Below are 16804 nucleotides of genomic sequence, written 5' to 3'. Positions count from 1 at the left end.
AAATACCTCTCAAGTCTGCTTTTAGATAAAGACCACATATAAATCTGTTCTAGACATTCACATGAGTCTGTTACTTGTAAAACAAAGCAAAACAAAACATCTGCAGCTACAGGTAGTATAAAAAATACCATGTTAGACAAATACCATCGTTTAATCTTTTCAAATAAAAATATTCAAAGAAACTTTCCTACAGAACTAACTGTTCCACACAAAGCAAACTTTTAAAGCAAAATAAAACAAGCATAAACATGTACTTACTTCTAATGATTTAAGGAATGGCAGTGACTCGATAAAGCTTTCATACATTTTTCTCTTTTTGGCATTATTTTTTACAATTATTCTCCTGAAGGTTACCCTGTCCTAAAGGCAAAATAGCAGATACAAAGACAGTTAAGAGGCAGATTTTATTAGGAAAAAATGTTTGAAGAGATAGTCTCATTTTAGTCCCAATAAAAAACAAACAATAACTGAAGATTCTCAAATAAAAGGTTAATGTTATTATACTTTTTCAGATTGTCTCATTTCTTCAGGCATAAAATATAGACCCATATAAAATATCACTTTCCTTTTTCTGAAAAAGGAAAGTTTCCTTTAATTCACAACAGAACTGGCCAACATGTAATGGTGATAAATCCACAAGGTGGTGCTATTGCACCATTAGAAAAAAGGCACCTTCTCTGTCTTTGTTTTCCTCCAGCTTTACTGACATAGAACATAAGTCAAGCAGAGAAAGTCAATTATCATATGGTTTCACTTATTTGTGGAGCATAACAAATAGAATGGAGGACAAGGGGAGATGGAGAGGAGAAGGGAGTTGAGGGAAATTGGAAGGGGAGGTGAACCATGAGGGACTATGGACTCTGAAAAACAATCTGAGGGTTTTGAAGGGGCAGGGGGGGTGGGAGGTTGGGGGAACCAGGTGGTGGGTATTAGAGAGGGCAGGGATTGCATGGAGCACTGGCTGTGGAGCAAAAATAATGAATACTGTTACGCTAAAAAAAATAAAAAATTTAAAAATTTAGAAAAAGAAAAAAATTAAATAAAATTTAAAATACATTAAAAAAAAAAGAACTAATCTGTAACATTGTGTAAGAGTTCAAGGTATTCAACCCTTTGCTTTGATACACTTATATATTGTGAAATGATTACCACAATAGGGCTGGTTAATACTGGTATAACCTCACATAATTACCCTTTCTTTATTGTAATGAGAACATCTGAGACTCCCTTTGCAACTTTCAAGGGTACAATACAGTGTTAACCATAATTACCATGCTGTTCATTCAATCCCCAGAACTCATTCACCTTGTAACTGGAAGTTTCCAACCTATGACCACCATCTCCCCATCTCCCCCACCCTCAGCCCCCTGAAGCGACCATGGCACTCATTGTCTCTGAGTTCGAACAGAAGAACACAAGTTCTTCTACTGTAGATGACAGCCCTCGGATGTCCAAAATCAAGCCGTGGAACATGACCACCCCCTTTTTTTAAAGCTGACTTATAATGGACCTATAACATTAAATTAATTTAGAATGTACAATATAATGATTTGGTATTCATATATATTGAGAAATGATCACCACAATAAGTCTGGTTAACATCATCACCATACATAGCTACAAATTCCCTTTTCTAGTGGTGAGAACTTTTAAGATCTACACTCTTAGCAACTTTCAGATATAACCTGCAGACTGCAGTGGCCGTGGTGGACAGGACATCCCCAGGTCTTATTTATTTTATAACTGGAAGTTTATACCTTCTGACCCCCTTCACCCATGACCAGCATTTTTATAAAAAATAACGTACAGAAAATCTCTGCATGCACACCTTATAGTTAAGAGTTGTTTAGTTATTTAATTCAGTTCTACACAAAGACACATACATAAGTAACTATAGTAATATACTGGTAAATATACTGGTTGTGATATTTCTGAATGGAAATCTTCATGTGGGTTGTAGAAAAAAATGCATGAAAACACTATTAGAAATTTTTTTAATCATAAAGCAATTATAATGAGATCTTGAAAAAAATTATGTATGCTAGGTTGTCACATCCACATAATGTCAGAGTTTTTCTTTTTTAAAAAATGTGCACAGAGAACTACAACTTTCTTGAATATCAGAGTCAAATGCCAGTGTTTACCATTATCAGGGTTCTCAAACTTTCCTCTGTTTATACTACTTAACCTCAAAGATACAGAATTCAATTAGGAAACTAGTGAAAATTTTAAGGATAACAAACAGCTCAAAAAATTGTTTTCCTACAAACTTTATTTTGAAAAAATCCCTACAAAACATTATTTATAATGGTTCTTAGTCAAGAGCCCCCAGAATTATGTTGGTTTGTCACACACACACCAATAAACAATTACACCATTTTAATATCCAATAAAACTGTGATATGTTCATTAATTATTAAATTACTATGCCGGCACAGTGAGGATGAATTTAACCAAATTGCCAGGATGGAGGAAAACACCATTGTGGACATAAGTCTCCAGGAAAGCAAATATCCTGTTCCCCAATTTAGTTTATTACAATTTGCCAAGGGCAGTAATTTGGAGTTATAATCCTAATTAACTTTTTTAAAATAGAAAAATGTGCAAGATAATTACTAAAACTATTGAAATAATTTCCAAGCTCGGGTCTGCATCAGAATCACTGTAGTATTAAAAGAAAAAGGTTCTCAGACCCCAGACTTGAATGACACGAACAACATCTGCGTGTAGGGCTCACTAACCTATAGGTCATAAAAGCTACCCCAAGTGATTCTGATACATAATCAGGTTTGGGAACCAGCTGCAACCCCCTTTTATGGACAGAGTTTATTGCAAAACAGAGCAGATGAGAAATAGTTTAGGGATTAAAAATTAACCACAATGAGGTATTGGTCCCATGAAAATTTTGTTAGTGGCCCACTTCTTCACACCCCACTGTGACATATAATTAAAATCCACAAAGTCCCATGTCAAAAGTTTTCATCCTAGTCACTTCAATAATTGCCTTCCTGAATCACCGGCAGGGTCACGTGTGTCAGTTAATCCCCTAGGGCTCACAGTGACCAAGTACTATTTACAAACTTAGGCTAGTCTAACAAAAGGGCTTTTCTCTCGGGATCTGCTTTATCTTTCTACCTGCATTTATAGGACAGAGCTCCAATCTGCAGGTCTTAAAGGAAAACATCTTTCCTACTCAACTTTTCCTGAAAAGTTCGGTAAGTGGCTCTTAAAAAACATATTTGAAGGATTAAGTGACAGGCTAATTCTAATTTTTAGAAAAGTTCCTGCACTTAGGCACGTATCCCAAGGTAATCATCACAAACTGCCCACCTGAATACCGTGGAGAGACAAGTAAAATCTCTGAAAATCCTTAATCCTTCTTGACGGCTTAAGTATCGCACACACTGGGAATGCTGGGCCTTGGTACCCAGCTTAAAGTTTCTACCGGGGCTGCAAATTAGGAGGACTTGGAGGGGCCAACCCGCTACGTGTGATCTTGCTCCAAGGGTGTGCAGGGGGCTTCCAGACTCTCTGACTCTGGCCGGCAACCTCAACCCAACGACTGAACCTTCAGCAGATACCTTCCTTAATGGAACAGGTCACGGCCAACTCTAGATGGAGCCAACCACTCTGATACCTGGCAAACATATCCTATGGACCTAGCCTGGTCCAGTTTGTGGTTTCTACTTTGCTGGCTTTGGGTGCTCAAATCTTTAACAGTCCTTTACCCATGCCAGACCACGATAAGTTTCTTCTCGTTTCTTGTACAGCTTAAAATGAGTCAGAGAGACTTCTCACAGCAACAGTAACTGCCTGATTCTAATAAGAAGAAACGTAGAGTATGTATGGCTTCTCTGAGCAAGAGATTTTTTATCGGCTGACTCGACTTCAGAGTTCAAGGGCTGAGTCCACACAGAGTGACAGGTTACTTCTGCAAAGCTACATATGGTTCTTGGACCCAGACTGCAAAGAGAACTTCTATGCTCTCAACCTCTTCGCCTTCCACAAAATGACTATTGAGGGAACTAATCTAATAAAATACACACTCAAAACTAGAGAGTGGGCCATTTTCAACAATTTGAAAGGAAATATAAGCATTGCAAACATGCCCTAAAAATCAGCATTGATTGAAGTGTGCTCTGGGTACAGCAACACCGGGGTCTCCTGGGAGCTCATGAGAAATGCAGAACCACAGGCCTCATCGCAGATTCCGTGAATCAGGAGCTGCAAACTATGCTCCCACGTGACCCATAAGTAGCTCAGAGTCTGAGAAGCTCCAGCTTAAAGACAGGCTTCCAGAACCGGCCAGTCTGAACCCTGGTATCAGGTATGGAAAGAATCCCCCTCCCACCTCTCCCAAAGGTCTTTAAACCAACTTTTAAGTTTTGTAGAAATACCACCATTAACAAACTTATTTTAAAAGCCCAGCTCCCACCCCTGCAGTCTGATTACACTGGTCTCTGGTGGATCCTCAGCAAGAGGATTTTTTTTTTCTTAAATATCCCCTCCCCTTGCCCTGCCCCGCCTTCAAGTAATTCTGATGTGCATCTGGGTGAGAAATGTGGGCTTCCAGTATTTGGATGCTACCCAGCTGCTTTTCAATGCAAACTTGTTCCAATTTTAAAGCATGCCAAGGGAACCTGCTTACAGGGGCTTCTCAAACTCCAGCATGTGTCCGAGTCTCCTGGTGGGCTTGCTCAAGCACAGATCACCGCATCCCACCTCCAGAGCCTCTGATTCATGGGCCCGAATCAGTAAAGGGGGGGGGGGGCAGAACGAGCATTTCTAGCAAAGTGCCCCAGTGATACAGATGCTCCCGGTCAGGGGACCACACCTGGGCAAGTGCAGATCCAACCACACCACAAGAAAGCTACCTGAGAAAACAGCCCTGGAGGCCTTGCTCACTGGTCTGGGTGGCTGGTTTCTAAGCGTGGATAAAAGAGAAGCATTTCGGATCTGGCCCAGTAGGTTAAGCTCCTGACTTCACTGGGAAAAGAACATGAAGATTTCACTCAGCACCGAGAAGTGCAGCATCCAGTAGGTGCTTAATAAATACCCTCAAAATGACCGATGAGGATCACAAAGACATCCACCTTTTAGAACCAGAAGACTCTACCTGCCCGGCTTTTGTCATAATGATTTTCACAAGTAACACTCAGGTCAAATACAGGTTCCACTCACCAAACCCCACAGAGCACCAGGAGAGGTAGCAGTGATTGTGGCCGCTCTGGGCGTATTGTACATTAAGGCCAGTTCACCGAAGCTCCCGCGGTTGTCGTAGTTGCCCACACACCTTCCGACACCGTCGCATTTCACGTAGATGTCAAATGTTCCTCTGTTGGCAGATGAAAAACAAGAGGTAAAAGTAACTCAAGTCAAATCTCCTGAAAATAAATCATCATTTCAGAGAAGAGACGTGTTCGACAAAATCTCCTTTCCAGATTCTCTTTCTCTTCTGACCGGACATGTGCCTGCCAGGGAAAAATAAGACCAAATAAAAGTTTATAATAATAAAATAAGTGATAAAAAAAAAATAAGACTCCAACCGTATAGAATAGGCACAGACATCCTTCTGAAAAAGCCAACTACAGTCATCTCTGAGCGTTACGAACGTGAAGGATGCTTTAGGAGTTTTGTGTCTAAAGAGAACACGTATTACTTTTGTAATCAGAAGAAAATAACTTTTTTTTTTTTTAAAAGAATACAGCTCTAACAATTTGGTCAGCCCTACTGTACAGCAAATACAAGGCTCTTGTATCATTTAAGGGAGGGGCCAGCGAAGCACCGCCCCGGGACCCACAGCCTGCCTTCCGGAGTAAAGTTTTCCTAGGACACAAACACATGGGTTCGCCTGCACCTTCCTGACAGCTGATCTGCATGCGCCACCAATGGCAGAGCTGAGTGGCTGGGACCCCAGGGCCTTAAAGCCTGAAGAGTGTACTCTGGCCCCTTACACATCATCTGGGGCTTTACCGCAGACTGACCCCTAAGCTAAAGCAAAGAGTGGTAGAAATTCAGACTAAATATCTGATCCTGGTCTTTCTGTAGGTCTTTTTATTCTGTGCTTATCTTTTATTTGGGTTCATCTTCTAGGCAGGCAGCAGTCCGTCTGCCCAGCACTGTCCTCCATGTATCACGGACCGTGTCTATGGTACTAATTTCTCCCTTGGACGACTGTCTTCCCACACACTGCGCTTTGCCAGAGAACATGGCTTCGAGGCTTGCTGAAACACCTGAGAGGACAGACAGCAGAAATTCTTTGGCTTTATTCTGTTGGCTAAGCTTCTAACAAAGACAAAAAAGGGAGAGCTTTTAAGATTAGGAAAGGATTATGAGTGGTAAAGATACAACAAAAGCAAAAAGCACAAGGCACTACACAAACATATTAACGACGAGGAGAATAACCAGTCTGATGTTCGCGGTTAGAAAGGCTTTTCAAGGACACCTTCTAGAAGCGGTTTCATGACTATTTTTCAAGTACAGACTAATTCTTCTATTAACACTATTTACACTTTGACACTAAAACCATTTTATGCATTTTCTACTTTGAACAGAATAAAGTACGTGACTAACGTGCTGATGAGAGGTAAAATGAGCCCCGAGGCCAGCTGCCGGCACACTATCTAACGCCCCTACCACCTTCTCACACACATTTCTTCTTTGATAATGTGAGGCGTCGGGCAGAGCAGAGCCACAGGAAGACCACAAACAAGGACCAACGGACCCGGAAGCCGGGCTGGCGGACCTTCACCGACTCCCGTCACTTCTGCGGGCCTGGGACCTTTCGCCTGTCAAATGGGTGATGAGGATCTAACTGACCAGGGAAACATGAGGGAGTTCTTGTCGTATCTGGGTTTCCCATCTATACCCCCACAGTTAAATACAGCGTAACAACTGAGTGAATTTCTGAGGCGGATCACTGATGAAAGCTGTTAAGGATACAAAAATCAAGACTTTAAATTCACCTATGGAGTAAACTGGGTCTGTTCTAAAATCAGAGAGCTCACCGCCCCAGCCCTCGCCAATGGTTCTCCAGGTCACCACGGCATCCAGACGAGGGAACGGAGGAGTCGGTGAGAACCCTGCCTGCGGAGGGCGTGCATCACTGCGGGTGTCGGGGACATGCCAACCCCAGAGCCAAGTCAAGACACAGGCTGCGCACACAGACAGGGTGGGATTTTCCACAAGGCTCTGCGCTGAGCACAATTCTGCCCGGAGAAGCAATGCCCCCCGATGAATTCAGCCACGCTGGGAGAGGACGTGCGTGGCCCCCAGCCCAGGAGGGGCCGGGGATGCGGACACTTCAGCACCACTTTACCAGGGTGGAGAAACACAGCCTCTGTTTAGACCGCTCCCCCATCATAGTTTAGGGCTCCTATCTAACGATCGCTTGAAGCACACTGTCCTTTAGCAAAGTAAAGCACAACTTAACGTTTTCCAAAATTACATTTTCAATATGAATGCTCACCTCCCCCATTTAAATATGATAATCTCTCTGCATTTTTTTTTTAAAGATTTTATTTATTTATTTGAGAAAGAGAATGAGAGATAGAGCATGAGAAGGGGGAGGGTCAGAGAGAGAAGCAGATTCCCCATGGAGTTGGGAGCCTGATGTGGGACTCGATCCCGGGACTCTGGGATCATGACCTGAGCTGAATGCAGTCGCTCAACCAACTGAGCCACCCAGGTGCCCTTCTCTGCAATGTTTTAAAATAACTTTTCTACAAGGTTTTTAATGCACAAGAATGCATACACAATTTCTGGAAAGAACATAAACTACCCTCTCCACCATGTGCATGTTTTACTTTATTGTTAATAAAAAAAACAGATTGAGTTATGTGACTCAGCACCCCAGATGCTGTCCCTTCTAAGTGTAACAGGCCTCCTCTCAAGACAAAGTTAATAAACGAGGCGGCTCACAGTAAATGCCTGAGATTTATAGATTTAACTGACCCAAATCACCCGTTCTTCTATGAACGAGGCCTTTTTTTGTGATCTAATGTAGCTGCACCACATGCATTCACAGCAGGCTTCCAAGAATAAAGAATAAAGAGGTAACAGCAACTATCAAATATCAATTTGCCAGTCATTACTAGAACCGCTGAGATTTTATACGGAAGGCTCATTACATTTCAGCAGGGAGGTTACACGAGACTTACCTATCGATCACGTAGAAGTTGTCACCATCATCTCCTTGATCAATTACATGCTCCCCTTCTTTGACCAGTTTTTCAAACATGGCATCTAACACTTGAGACATCTGCTCCTATTTTTTCAAAAGAAAAGATATGATTCTTACATTTGTCTACAGTACGTTCACTTAACTAACCGTAACCGGCTTTATATTTCTGTGAACCAGCTAGAAGACACAGAAATATCATCACTGCCATTAAATCTTTCAAACACACACACACACACACACACACACACACACACACAGCACAGCTGTTCGTACCACCTAACAAATGAGATGGCTATACATTTCCTTCCTTTCATATTCAGTACCTCAATGAAATTATAATTAGCTTATTTCAGAATATTTCAGTGCAATAACCACCACTTTAATATATTGAAAAATGAACCTGCAAACCACAACGTATAAATGAAATAGAATCTTGGCAATGAAAATGACCAGATTCATAAAGAATGACTGCAAATGTCTTTTAAAGATTATCTGTTCTTAAAACTTCCTTATGTTTAGTCATCACTAGAATTTATGTAGAGATTACCTAAACACTTAGTGAATTCAAATTCTGACTCCAATCCTGTTTGGTTTAGCACCAAAAACAAAACAACAGAACTGAAAAGATGAAAGGCAAACCCCAAAATGACAATGGTAGATTTGTTATCATGGTTCCTCATCACGCTGGTTCTCTTCAAGAAGCAACCATTTACCTCCCTAGGGCAGATTTATTAAAACTGAAGTCAGAAACGTCAAACCTATTCTTCAACAACTACTTACACTACATAAAATTTTTATTCTGCTAAAGTGTGGTTGACAAGGCTTCAGGGTAAACTTCACCTAGTGAGGATAAACTAGAAGGTGAAGAAACATTTCCTTAGAACAAATACAGGAACAATTCAAAGACACCAACCCCCCAGACAGACAAAAGAGCTCAATGTTTCTCAAACTGGGTTTTGTGGAACCCAGGGATTTTGTGGAGATGCCACAGTAACTGATTCTGTAAACTGTTGATTTAAATGCCTCCTTAAAGTGACACTAATGTCATTTTATACTGACACTAAATATTGACACTAAATGCTCAGATGAATTATATATACATGATTTTTTTTTTTTGTGAGGTTAAGTTTCTCATAAAATCAACTATGATTAAGTGAACAATTCAGTGGCCACAAAGTTGTGCAACCACCAATTCTTAGTTTCTAAACATCTTCATCACTCCAAAAAGCAGGCCTGTGCCCACTAAGCTGTCACTTTGCTCTTCTCCCCCACTGGCCCCTGGCAACACCTACCTGTTTTCTGTCTCTATGATCCCCCTAATCTGGTATTTCCTACAATGCAATCATACAGTGTGACCTTTTCCTTCTGCCTTATTTCACTCAGCATAAGGTTTTCAAGGTTCATCCTTGTTTTGGATAATTCTACTTTATTCCTTTTTATGGATGAATAGTATTCTGCTGTAAATATACCACAATTCGTTTACCCATTCACCCGCCAATGGACACTTGGATTGTTTCCACCTTTTTGCTACTGTGAATAGTGCAGCTATGGAACAGTCATATTCAAGGATTTGTCTGAATATTTACATCCATTCTTCTGGGTTATACTGAGGAGTGGAACTACCGAGTCCTATGCTAATTCTAGGTTTAACCTTTTGAGCAACTGCCAAGCCATATTCCACAGTCCGTAAACCATTTTCTCTCCCACCAGCAATGAGGTTCCAACTTCTTCACATCCTATCAACTTGTTTATTTTCCCTTCTTAAAAAATTTGTATATAGACACACACCTAGGAGCACTGGGCTGGTATTTCATTACGGTTTCATGATTGGCATTTCCCTCATGACTAGCCATGCTGAGAATCTTTTCATGTGTTTATTGGTCATTTGTATATCTTTTTTGGAGAATGTCTATTCAAGTATTTTGCCTAATTTTAAGTAAGGTTGTTATTTTGTTGTTGAGTTGTAAGAGTTCTTTATATATTTTGGCTACTAGGTCTTTATATATATAGATGATCTATAATTATTTTCTCCCATTTCGTAGAATGTCTTTCATTTTTTTCAATAATGTCCTTTGATGCACAAATATTTTTATTTTTTATGAAGCCCAGTTTCTTTCTTTTCTTTTCATATTCTTATTTTTGGAATCCACTGCTAAATCCAAGGTCATGAAGACGAACCCTTGTGTTTTCTTTTTCTCTCTTTTTTTTTTTAAAGATTTTATTTATTTATTTGACAGACAGAAATCACAAGTAGGCAGAGAGGCAGGCAGGGGACAGGGAGGTAGGCTCCCTGCTGAGCAGAGAGCCCGATGCGGGGTTCGATCCCAGGACCCTGAGATTATGACCCGAGCTGAAGGCAGAGGCTTTAACCCACTGAGCCACCCAGGTGCCCCAAACCCTTGTGTTTTCTTCTAGGAGTTTTTACAGTTTAGGAGCTTATATTTAGGTCCTGGATCCATTCTGAGTTAATTTTTTGTACAGTATAAAGGAGGGGGTCCAACTTGGTTCCTTTGTGTGTGGATATCCAATGGTCCCAGCACCATTTGTGGAAGGGATTATTCTTTCCCCACTGAATGGTCTTGGCACTCTCATCAAAAATCAAATGGCCTTCAAATCAAATGTATAAATCAAATGTACAGGTTTGTTTCTAGACTCTCAATTCTATTCAACTGTTTGATGTGTATACCCAGGCCAGTAACACATTGTTTTTATTCTTGGAGCTCTGTAGTACAGGTGTCGTTGTTGTTTTTGTTTTGTTTTTAAGATTTATTTATTTATTTTAGAGAGAAAAGGGGAGAGAGGCAGAGGCAGAGAGAGAATCTCAAGCAGATTCCCCGTTGAGTGTGGAGCCCGAGTGGGGCTCGATCTCATGACCCTGAGATTGTGACCTGAGCTAAAACCAGGAGTCAGCTGCTTAAAAGACTGAGCTACCCAGGTGTCCCTGTAGTAAAAGTTTTGAAACTGGCAAGTGTGAGTCCCTCAACTTTGCTCTTCTTTTGTAATATTATTTTGACAATGTGGGCTCTCCTTGGCTATCTATACAAATTTAATAAATGAGACAATAGCAAAATATTAATGTGTTTTCCTGGTTTAGTTTTAAAATATGTAAATGCTACCAATTTAAGCTTTTATAAAATCATATTGAAACAAATAATTTTTTAAAAAATACAGAACCTCTACAAATACGGATATATTGTCAAGTAAAAAGAACAGGGCAGGACACTGTGGAGAGTTTGCTGCCACTGAAATTTAAAAAAACAACATACTGCTCTGTGCAGGGCATAACCCTGGAGAAATACCCATGGAAATGCTCAGAGCACATGGCTCCTGAGAAGCTGGGTTGCGAGGGGACTACTTCCCCTGTAGTTCTCCCTGACTACTCTCCTTGACTACTCTTCTCCCTGACTACTCTTTTGTTCTTTTTGGATTTTTATAAATTGTATATGAACACAGACTTAGAACTTGTAATTAAAAACCCAAGGTGTCCATTGGAACAGAGAACATACATCTTCACGGGGCTAACGAAGCTTCTGGAGGAATGATGGGGCTGGGTCCTGCAGGAAGGGGTTTTCGTCCCCTCCCTGGGTCCCTGCGTGAGCTGTGACACCTGCTTGTGAAACAGGAGCCCCTGTGGAAGATAAAGCCAGTGTGGCCAACAAGCAGTGCTATCTGGATGTGCTGCTAATTGGCCCCGCAGGGACCATTTTATCCAAATGAGTTCATCAACCAGGCAGCATATGGTCACCTATCAAAATTATGAAGTTTCATTAAATGGTTTACTAATATTTTGTAGCTCTTACTATTTATATTTAGTCCAGATGGAGAGAAAATATCAGCTTTATTGATCAGCTCTTTCTCTAAATGTCAAATGGAGGGAAAAAAATGAAATACAGTGCTCTAATAAATTTTTTTGTTACCTTGGTATTTAGCTGCATTTTAAAACATTATAAAGCTTAGGAATTCACACATGGATATATAAAAAAGTAATTCCTGGTAAAATACAGAACAATCATTTCTTCTAGAACTTGTCACTGTGACATGTGTCTGTTCTAATCAATCAAAATGCAATTTCCCCATAATTATGCACAGAGTGAAAAGAACTTAGGAAATATTTAATATGCAGAGGCTTATCCCAGCAACTGACAACTACAGGAGGAAATCCACATCTTATTCTACAGAAAGCAAATTCAAGCTCGATGAAAGTTCTCTAACTTCAAAATAACAATTTACTCTCCATTAACCAAAGAACCTATCATGGAGCATAGGAAAATTATTTCCGTTTGCCTCAAATTAGAAATATTTCAGAAGAAAAATGGCCTACTGAGTCGAGCATTAAATATTCATGAAAAGGATATCTTCAAAGAGATTAATAATTATAAATGCTGCGCCCAACATATGAATATACAGCCCTCCCAGGAAAAATGTCCAGAGGCCCAGGAGGAGCAAGACTTCCAAGCTAAACAATGACTTCAGGGAGTTCAGATGAGATAGTAGTTTAAGGCCAAGATCATTCTTCCTTTTAGTCTACAGTTACTGTGTGCCCTTCCTCCAAATTTTCCCATTTCAGAAAAAGATACCAGCTCATGTTCATTCCCAGCAAGACAGTGGGAGTCATCCTAAACCCTTTCCATCAGGTCAATCATTTGGTCCCTAAAAAGTGCCAACTTCTGCTAACCCTGAATATTTTATGAAACCCATTCTCTTATTCCCTTCCCTAAGCCCATTTCCCGCCTTTCTACTCTCCATCCTGCCATAGCAGTGACCTCAGACACATTTGATTGTTACTTTCTGTGCTTAAAATGTTTCAATGGTGACTTCCCGCTGCCTACAGTATGTGGCTGACGCTATAGGGGGCACTCAAGAAGGGTCCTTGAGGACACGGCACACATGTACCTAAGCACTTGCCACTGTGTCTGCTGGCGCAGGCTCCCGTGAGAACACTCCCTTCCCTTTTCTTCCATGGGCAACCTCCTTCCTACTCACTTTCTGAGGCTCAGCTCAGGCAGCCTCCCCAGCTTCCCAAATCCCCATGTGGGGCTGAGAGACCCTCTCCTCACACAGAGTCCTGACTCCATCACAGCACTGGTCAGGTACCAAACTGCTTCTGAATCCCTCATCAAATTATAAGTTCCAAGAGGACAAAAGCCATGTCTCAGTATTTCTGCAGCGTCCCTAAAAAGGCTCACGTGGGCTCTGGAGCACAATGAGCAGTCAGGGCATTGAACTGAAAGCTGTTGTATAAGCAGGTGATTGGAGTTGAATATGTAATGAATATGTAATTCACTTTAAATGCATCTGGGGGGGGCGCCTGAGTGGCTCAGTGGTTTAAGGCCTCTGCCTTCGGCTCGGGTCATGATCCCAGGGTCCTGGGATCGAGCCCCGCATCGGGCTCTCCGTTCGGCAGGGAGCCTGCTTCCTCCTCTGTCTCTGCCTGCCTCTCTGCCTACTAGTGATCTCTGTCTGTCAAATAAATAAAAAAATAAAATAAAACTAAAAAATAAAATAAAATAAATGCATCTGGGTTATTGTAAAAAAAAAAATGTGTATCATGAAAAACTAGAAGACTGTTTAAAACATGAGCTTAACCTAAAATCTTCCATCTGCCATGTCTGGGGAGGGTTTTTTATTTGTTTTTTGTTCCAGGTGGTAATTTATTGAGAAAAATAAAGTTTTACTCATCTATATTTTGCATCATTCCCAGAAGGATTGGGGATAGTAGGGCAAATAAATCAAGACAGCTTGAGCTCACATTTAAAAAAAAAAAAATCTATTGGAAGCAACTACGTAAATATATTAGCTTCTTCCCCTACAAAATATTTAATAATGATAATTCATGAATTTCGTAATTTCATGAACTGGTTTTTTCTTTCTCCCCCGGCCATGAACTGGCCTTTAAAATACATGTATTGAAGACCTTCGACACTGCAGCAAAAAAATGCTAAAAAAATTTACTGTTTATAAAAAACACCACTTGAACTAAGTAGACATGTTCCTGGCCAGAATATACTAGTGAAAGCTTTTCAAAACTTACTTTAAACGCATCCAAAATGTTCACAGTGCTTTTAAGAGTCAAAGGTGAAACAGTGAGAAAAGTCACTCTAACGGTGAGGAGCAGTAAGGACAGGTGGCTGCATCTTAGGAGAACACGCCTGGCAGCCATCCGGCTCCCGCTGGTTTATCACTTGGCGCCCAGGCCACGGAGAGCACCGTTCCGTCACGGCCCAAGCCGCAAAATGCGGCTTCGATTCAGCAGGAAAGTGCGCACACAGAATAAAACGCTGCAGTCACCAAAATCCAGAGCTGGACCATTTCACGGTTGGTGCGCGTCCTCGCTACGGGAAGCGGGGCTGTGGGCCAGGCGCCCCTCCCTCGCCTGAGAGCCCGTGAGAAATGCAGACTCTCAGGCTCCACCACAGACCTAGTGAACCAGACCCTGCCTTCTGAGGAACACTCTCTGGTGACAGACACAGGAGAGCGCAAAAAGCCCTGCTTCTGGACAGCTCGGAAATTCTCCCACGGAACATTCTAGTCGAAAAACAGATCTCCTGAGTGGAAGCCCACCCCTAAGGGTAAAACTCGGCATTAATTTTATAGCTGTCTTTGTGTGTATCTGGAGGAAAAAAGTTAAATACTCAATTAGTTTAATCCCAACCCCCCCCCAACACACAAAGTTGTATCTTTCCACTAATCATTATTTGGACTCTTATTGGTGGAAGATGATTAGAGATCATACAGTTTTAGTGTCCTTTATGTCACAGTCATTATTCTAAATAAATGAGAAGACAGACTATTTGGAAGCCCATCAAAATTTTACAAATTCCCTTTAGTCACTTATTCTAGTACTTAATACTACAAGAAAATATTTCCATTCCTAAATTTCTAAATTTTCTATCTTAATTCCATTTCTTTTTTTCTTTTCCTTTCTTTTTTTGAGAGGGTTGGGGGGCAGGAGGGAGAGAGAGAGGAGGGGCGGAGGAGAGAGAGAGAAAGAATCTTAAGCAGGCTCCATGCCCAGTGTAGATCCCAGTGTGGGGCTCAATCTCACCACCCTGAGATCACGACCCGAGCTGAAATCAGGAGTCAGGTGCTTAACTGACTGAGCCACCCAGGCGCCCCTGAATTTCATTTCTTAATCTTCCATTTATTAGGACAATCAACAACCCCATTCTTTAGAGCTCACAGTTTTGCAAACTCAACAAGAATTCTAGAGGACCTGAGTCTAAGTGGACAAAACTTATAACATGTGGTCCTAAAACAGTATCCAAAGTCAAAAAATGTAATCCCCGTTCCTGGAGGACATGATAGAATCATGTGGTATTCAAAACAAAAGATCTTAAAAAGATGTTTCAGTGTGTCCCAGTGTACAACACTCAGTACAATACATACCTTCCTCTCTATAAAAATGGATTTAAGAAGACCTCATCTTAAAAAGAGTAGGCTTTAATCTAATGTTCTAGGGCATCAATCTGAAAACTGTAAGATACTGCATCTGACCAAAAAACGCTGAGTTAAGGGGCATCTGGCTGGCTCAGTCGGTTAAGCATCTGCCTTCAGCTTGGGTACTGGGATGGAGCCCCGCATTGGGCTCCTTGCTCAATGGGGAGCCTGCTTCCCCCTCTCCTCTCCCTCTGGCCCTACTCCCTGCTCATGCTCCTTCATACTCTCTCTCTCTCAAAAAAAAAAAAAAAATTAAAAAAATATATTTTTAAGAAGTTGGGGTAACCTATAAAAGTTGACTCCGTTTCCACATTTGGGTCATGGCAGCAGGATCATGGCAACCCGAATGACCACATAGCAATGAGGAAGCATAACATGAGAGGAAGAAAGAGAACATTCAGGTCTGAGTACGGGGCAAAATGTGAACCTCAGGCCTACTCATACCAAGAGGGGTTTCTAAATAAGCATCCAGAACCAAAAACCAGAGATTTCAAAATCCTTATAAAGGAAAAAAATCCCTCTACCTTTACAGTGAAGTAAAATGTTACTTTCAAAATAAGTAGAATACAAAAGTTATACACTAAAATATCATTATTATCACTTGCCCAAAAGAGCGGCAATCCACCCTTCACGTTCCCCCTGGATGTACAAAGAATGTGAGGTCCCGCCCTCCCTTCATCTGGGCCGTTTCTCAGGCTACACTTGTAACCTGGAGGGATGAGATAATGTCTTCCCCGGACAAGGGAGCAGGCCGGCCAGCCTGTGTGCTCCAGGCTGCAAGGACACTGCTTCTCCCAAGCTTAGCGCTGCTTGGGGAGCAGGGGGTTACGTCATCCAGGGTGATGTTAGCTTGTCAAGACCCTGCACCATTTTTCACTCTGTGACGCTGAAACAAAAAAACCGTCGCTGGTCACTGTGTTGTCACTTACCGGATCGAGGTTCTTAAACAGAAGGATGTCCTTGCAAGCCTCTTGCAACCGATTTCTTTGATCATCAGTTTTGGGATGTATAATCTAAAACCAAATTAACAAACACATCAGTCTACTGTCTTATGATAGGCATAAAACTTCCCCTCAGGATGTCGGAGGGCAGAACTGTCAGTGCTGAGGTCCGCTTTGGGGGAGCAGACGCAAGCTCTCAACCCCCCGAGTGAGGGAAAGTCATACAGCTTTGTCTGGGGAGGGG

At 41.4% G+C, this 16804-nt stretch overlaps 1 protein-coding gene across 1 annotated transcript in view; it reads right to left on the bottom strand.

The window, feature by feature from the left end:
• Positions 1 to 16804, bottom strand: part of PRKAR2B (protein kinase cAMP-dependent type II regulatory subunit beta) — a 90556-nt gene that overhangs the window by 6954 nt on the left and 66798 nt on the right. Inside the window, exons 4-7 of the mRNA XM_032873380.1 lie at positions 16549 to 16632; positions 8160 to 8266; positions 5182 to 5335; positions 259 to 360 (exon numbers count right to left, since the gene is read on the bottom strand). Of these exons, the coding sequence (XP_032729271.1) occupies positions 259 to 360; positions 5182 to 5335; positions 8160 to 8266; positions 16549 to 16632 (447 nt within the window). The remainder of the gene's footprint in view (positions 1 to 258; positions 361 to 5181; positions 5336 to 8159; positions 8267 to 16548; positions 16633 to 16804) is intronic.

This window comes from Lontra canadensis, unplaced genomic scaffold (genome assembly GCF_010015895.1).
Source record: "Lontra canadensis isolate GAN:19392208 unplaced genomic scaffold, GSC_riverotter_1.0 scaffold48, whole genome shotgun sequence".
Lineage (NCBI taxonomy): Eukaryota > Metazoa > Chordata > Mammalia > Carnivora > Mustelidae > Lontra > Lontra canadensis.
Note: the sequence above shows the minus strand (reverse complement) of the source record. Positions and strands in the feature narration are given on the sequence as shown.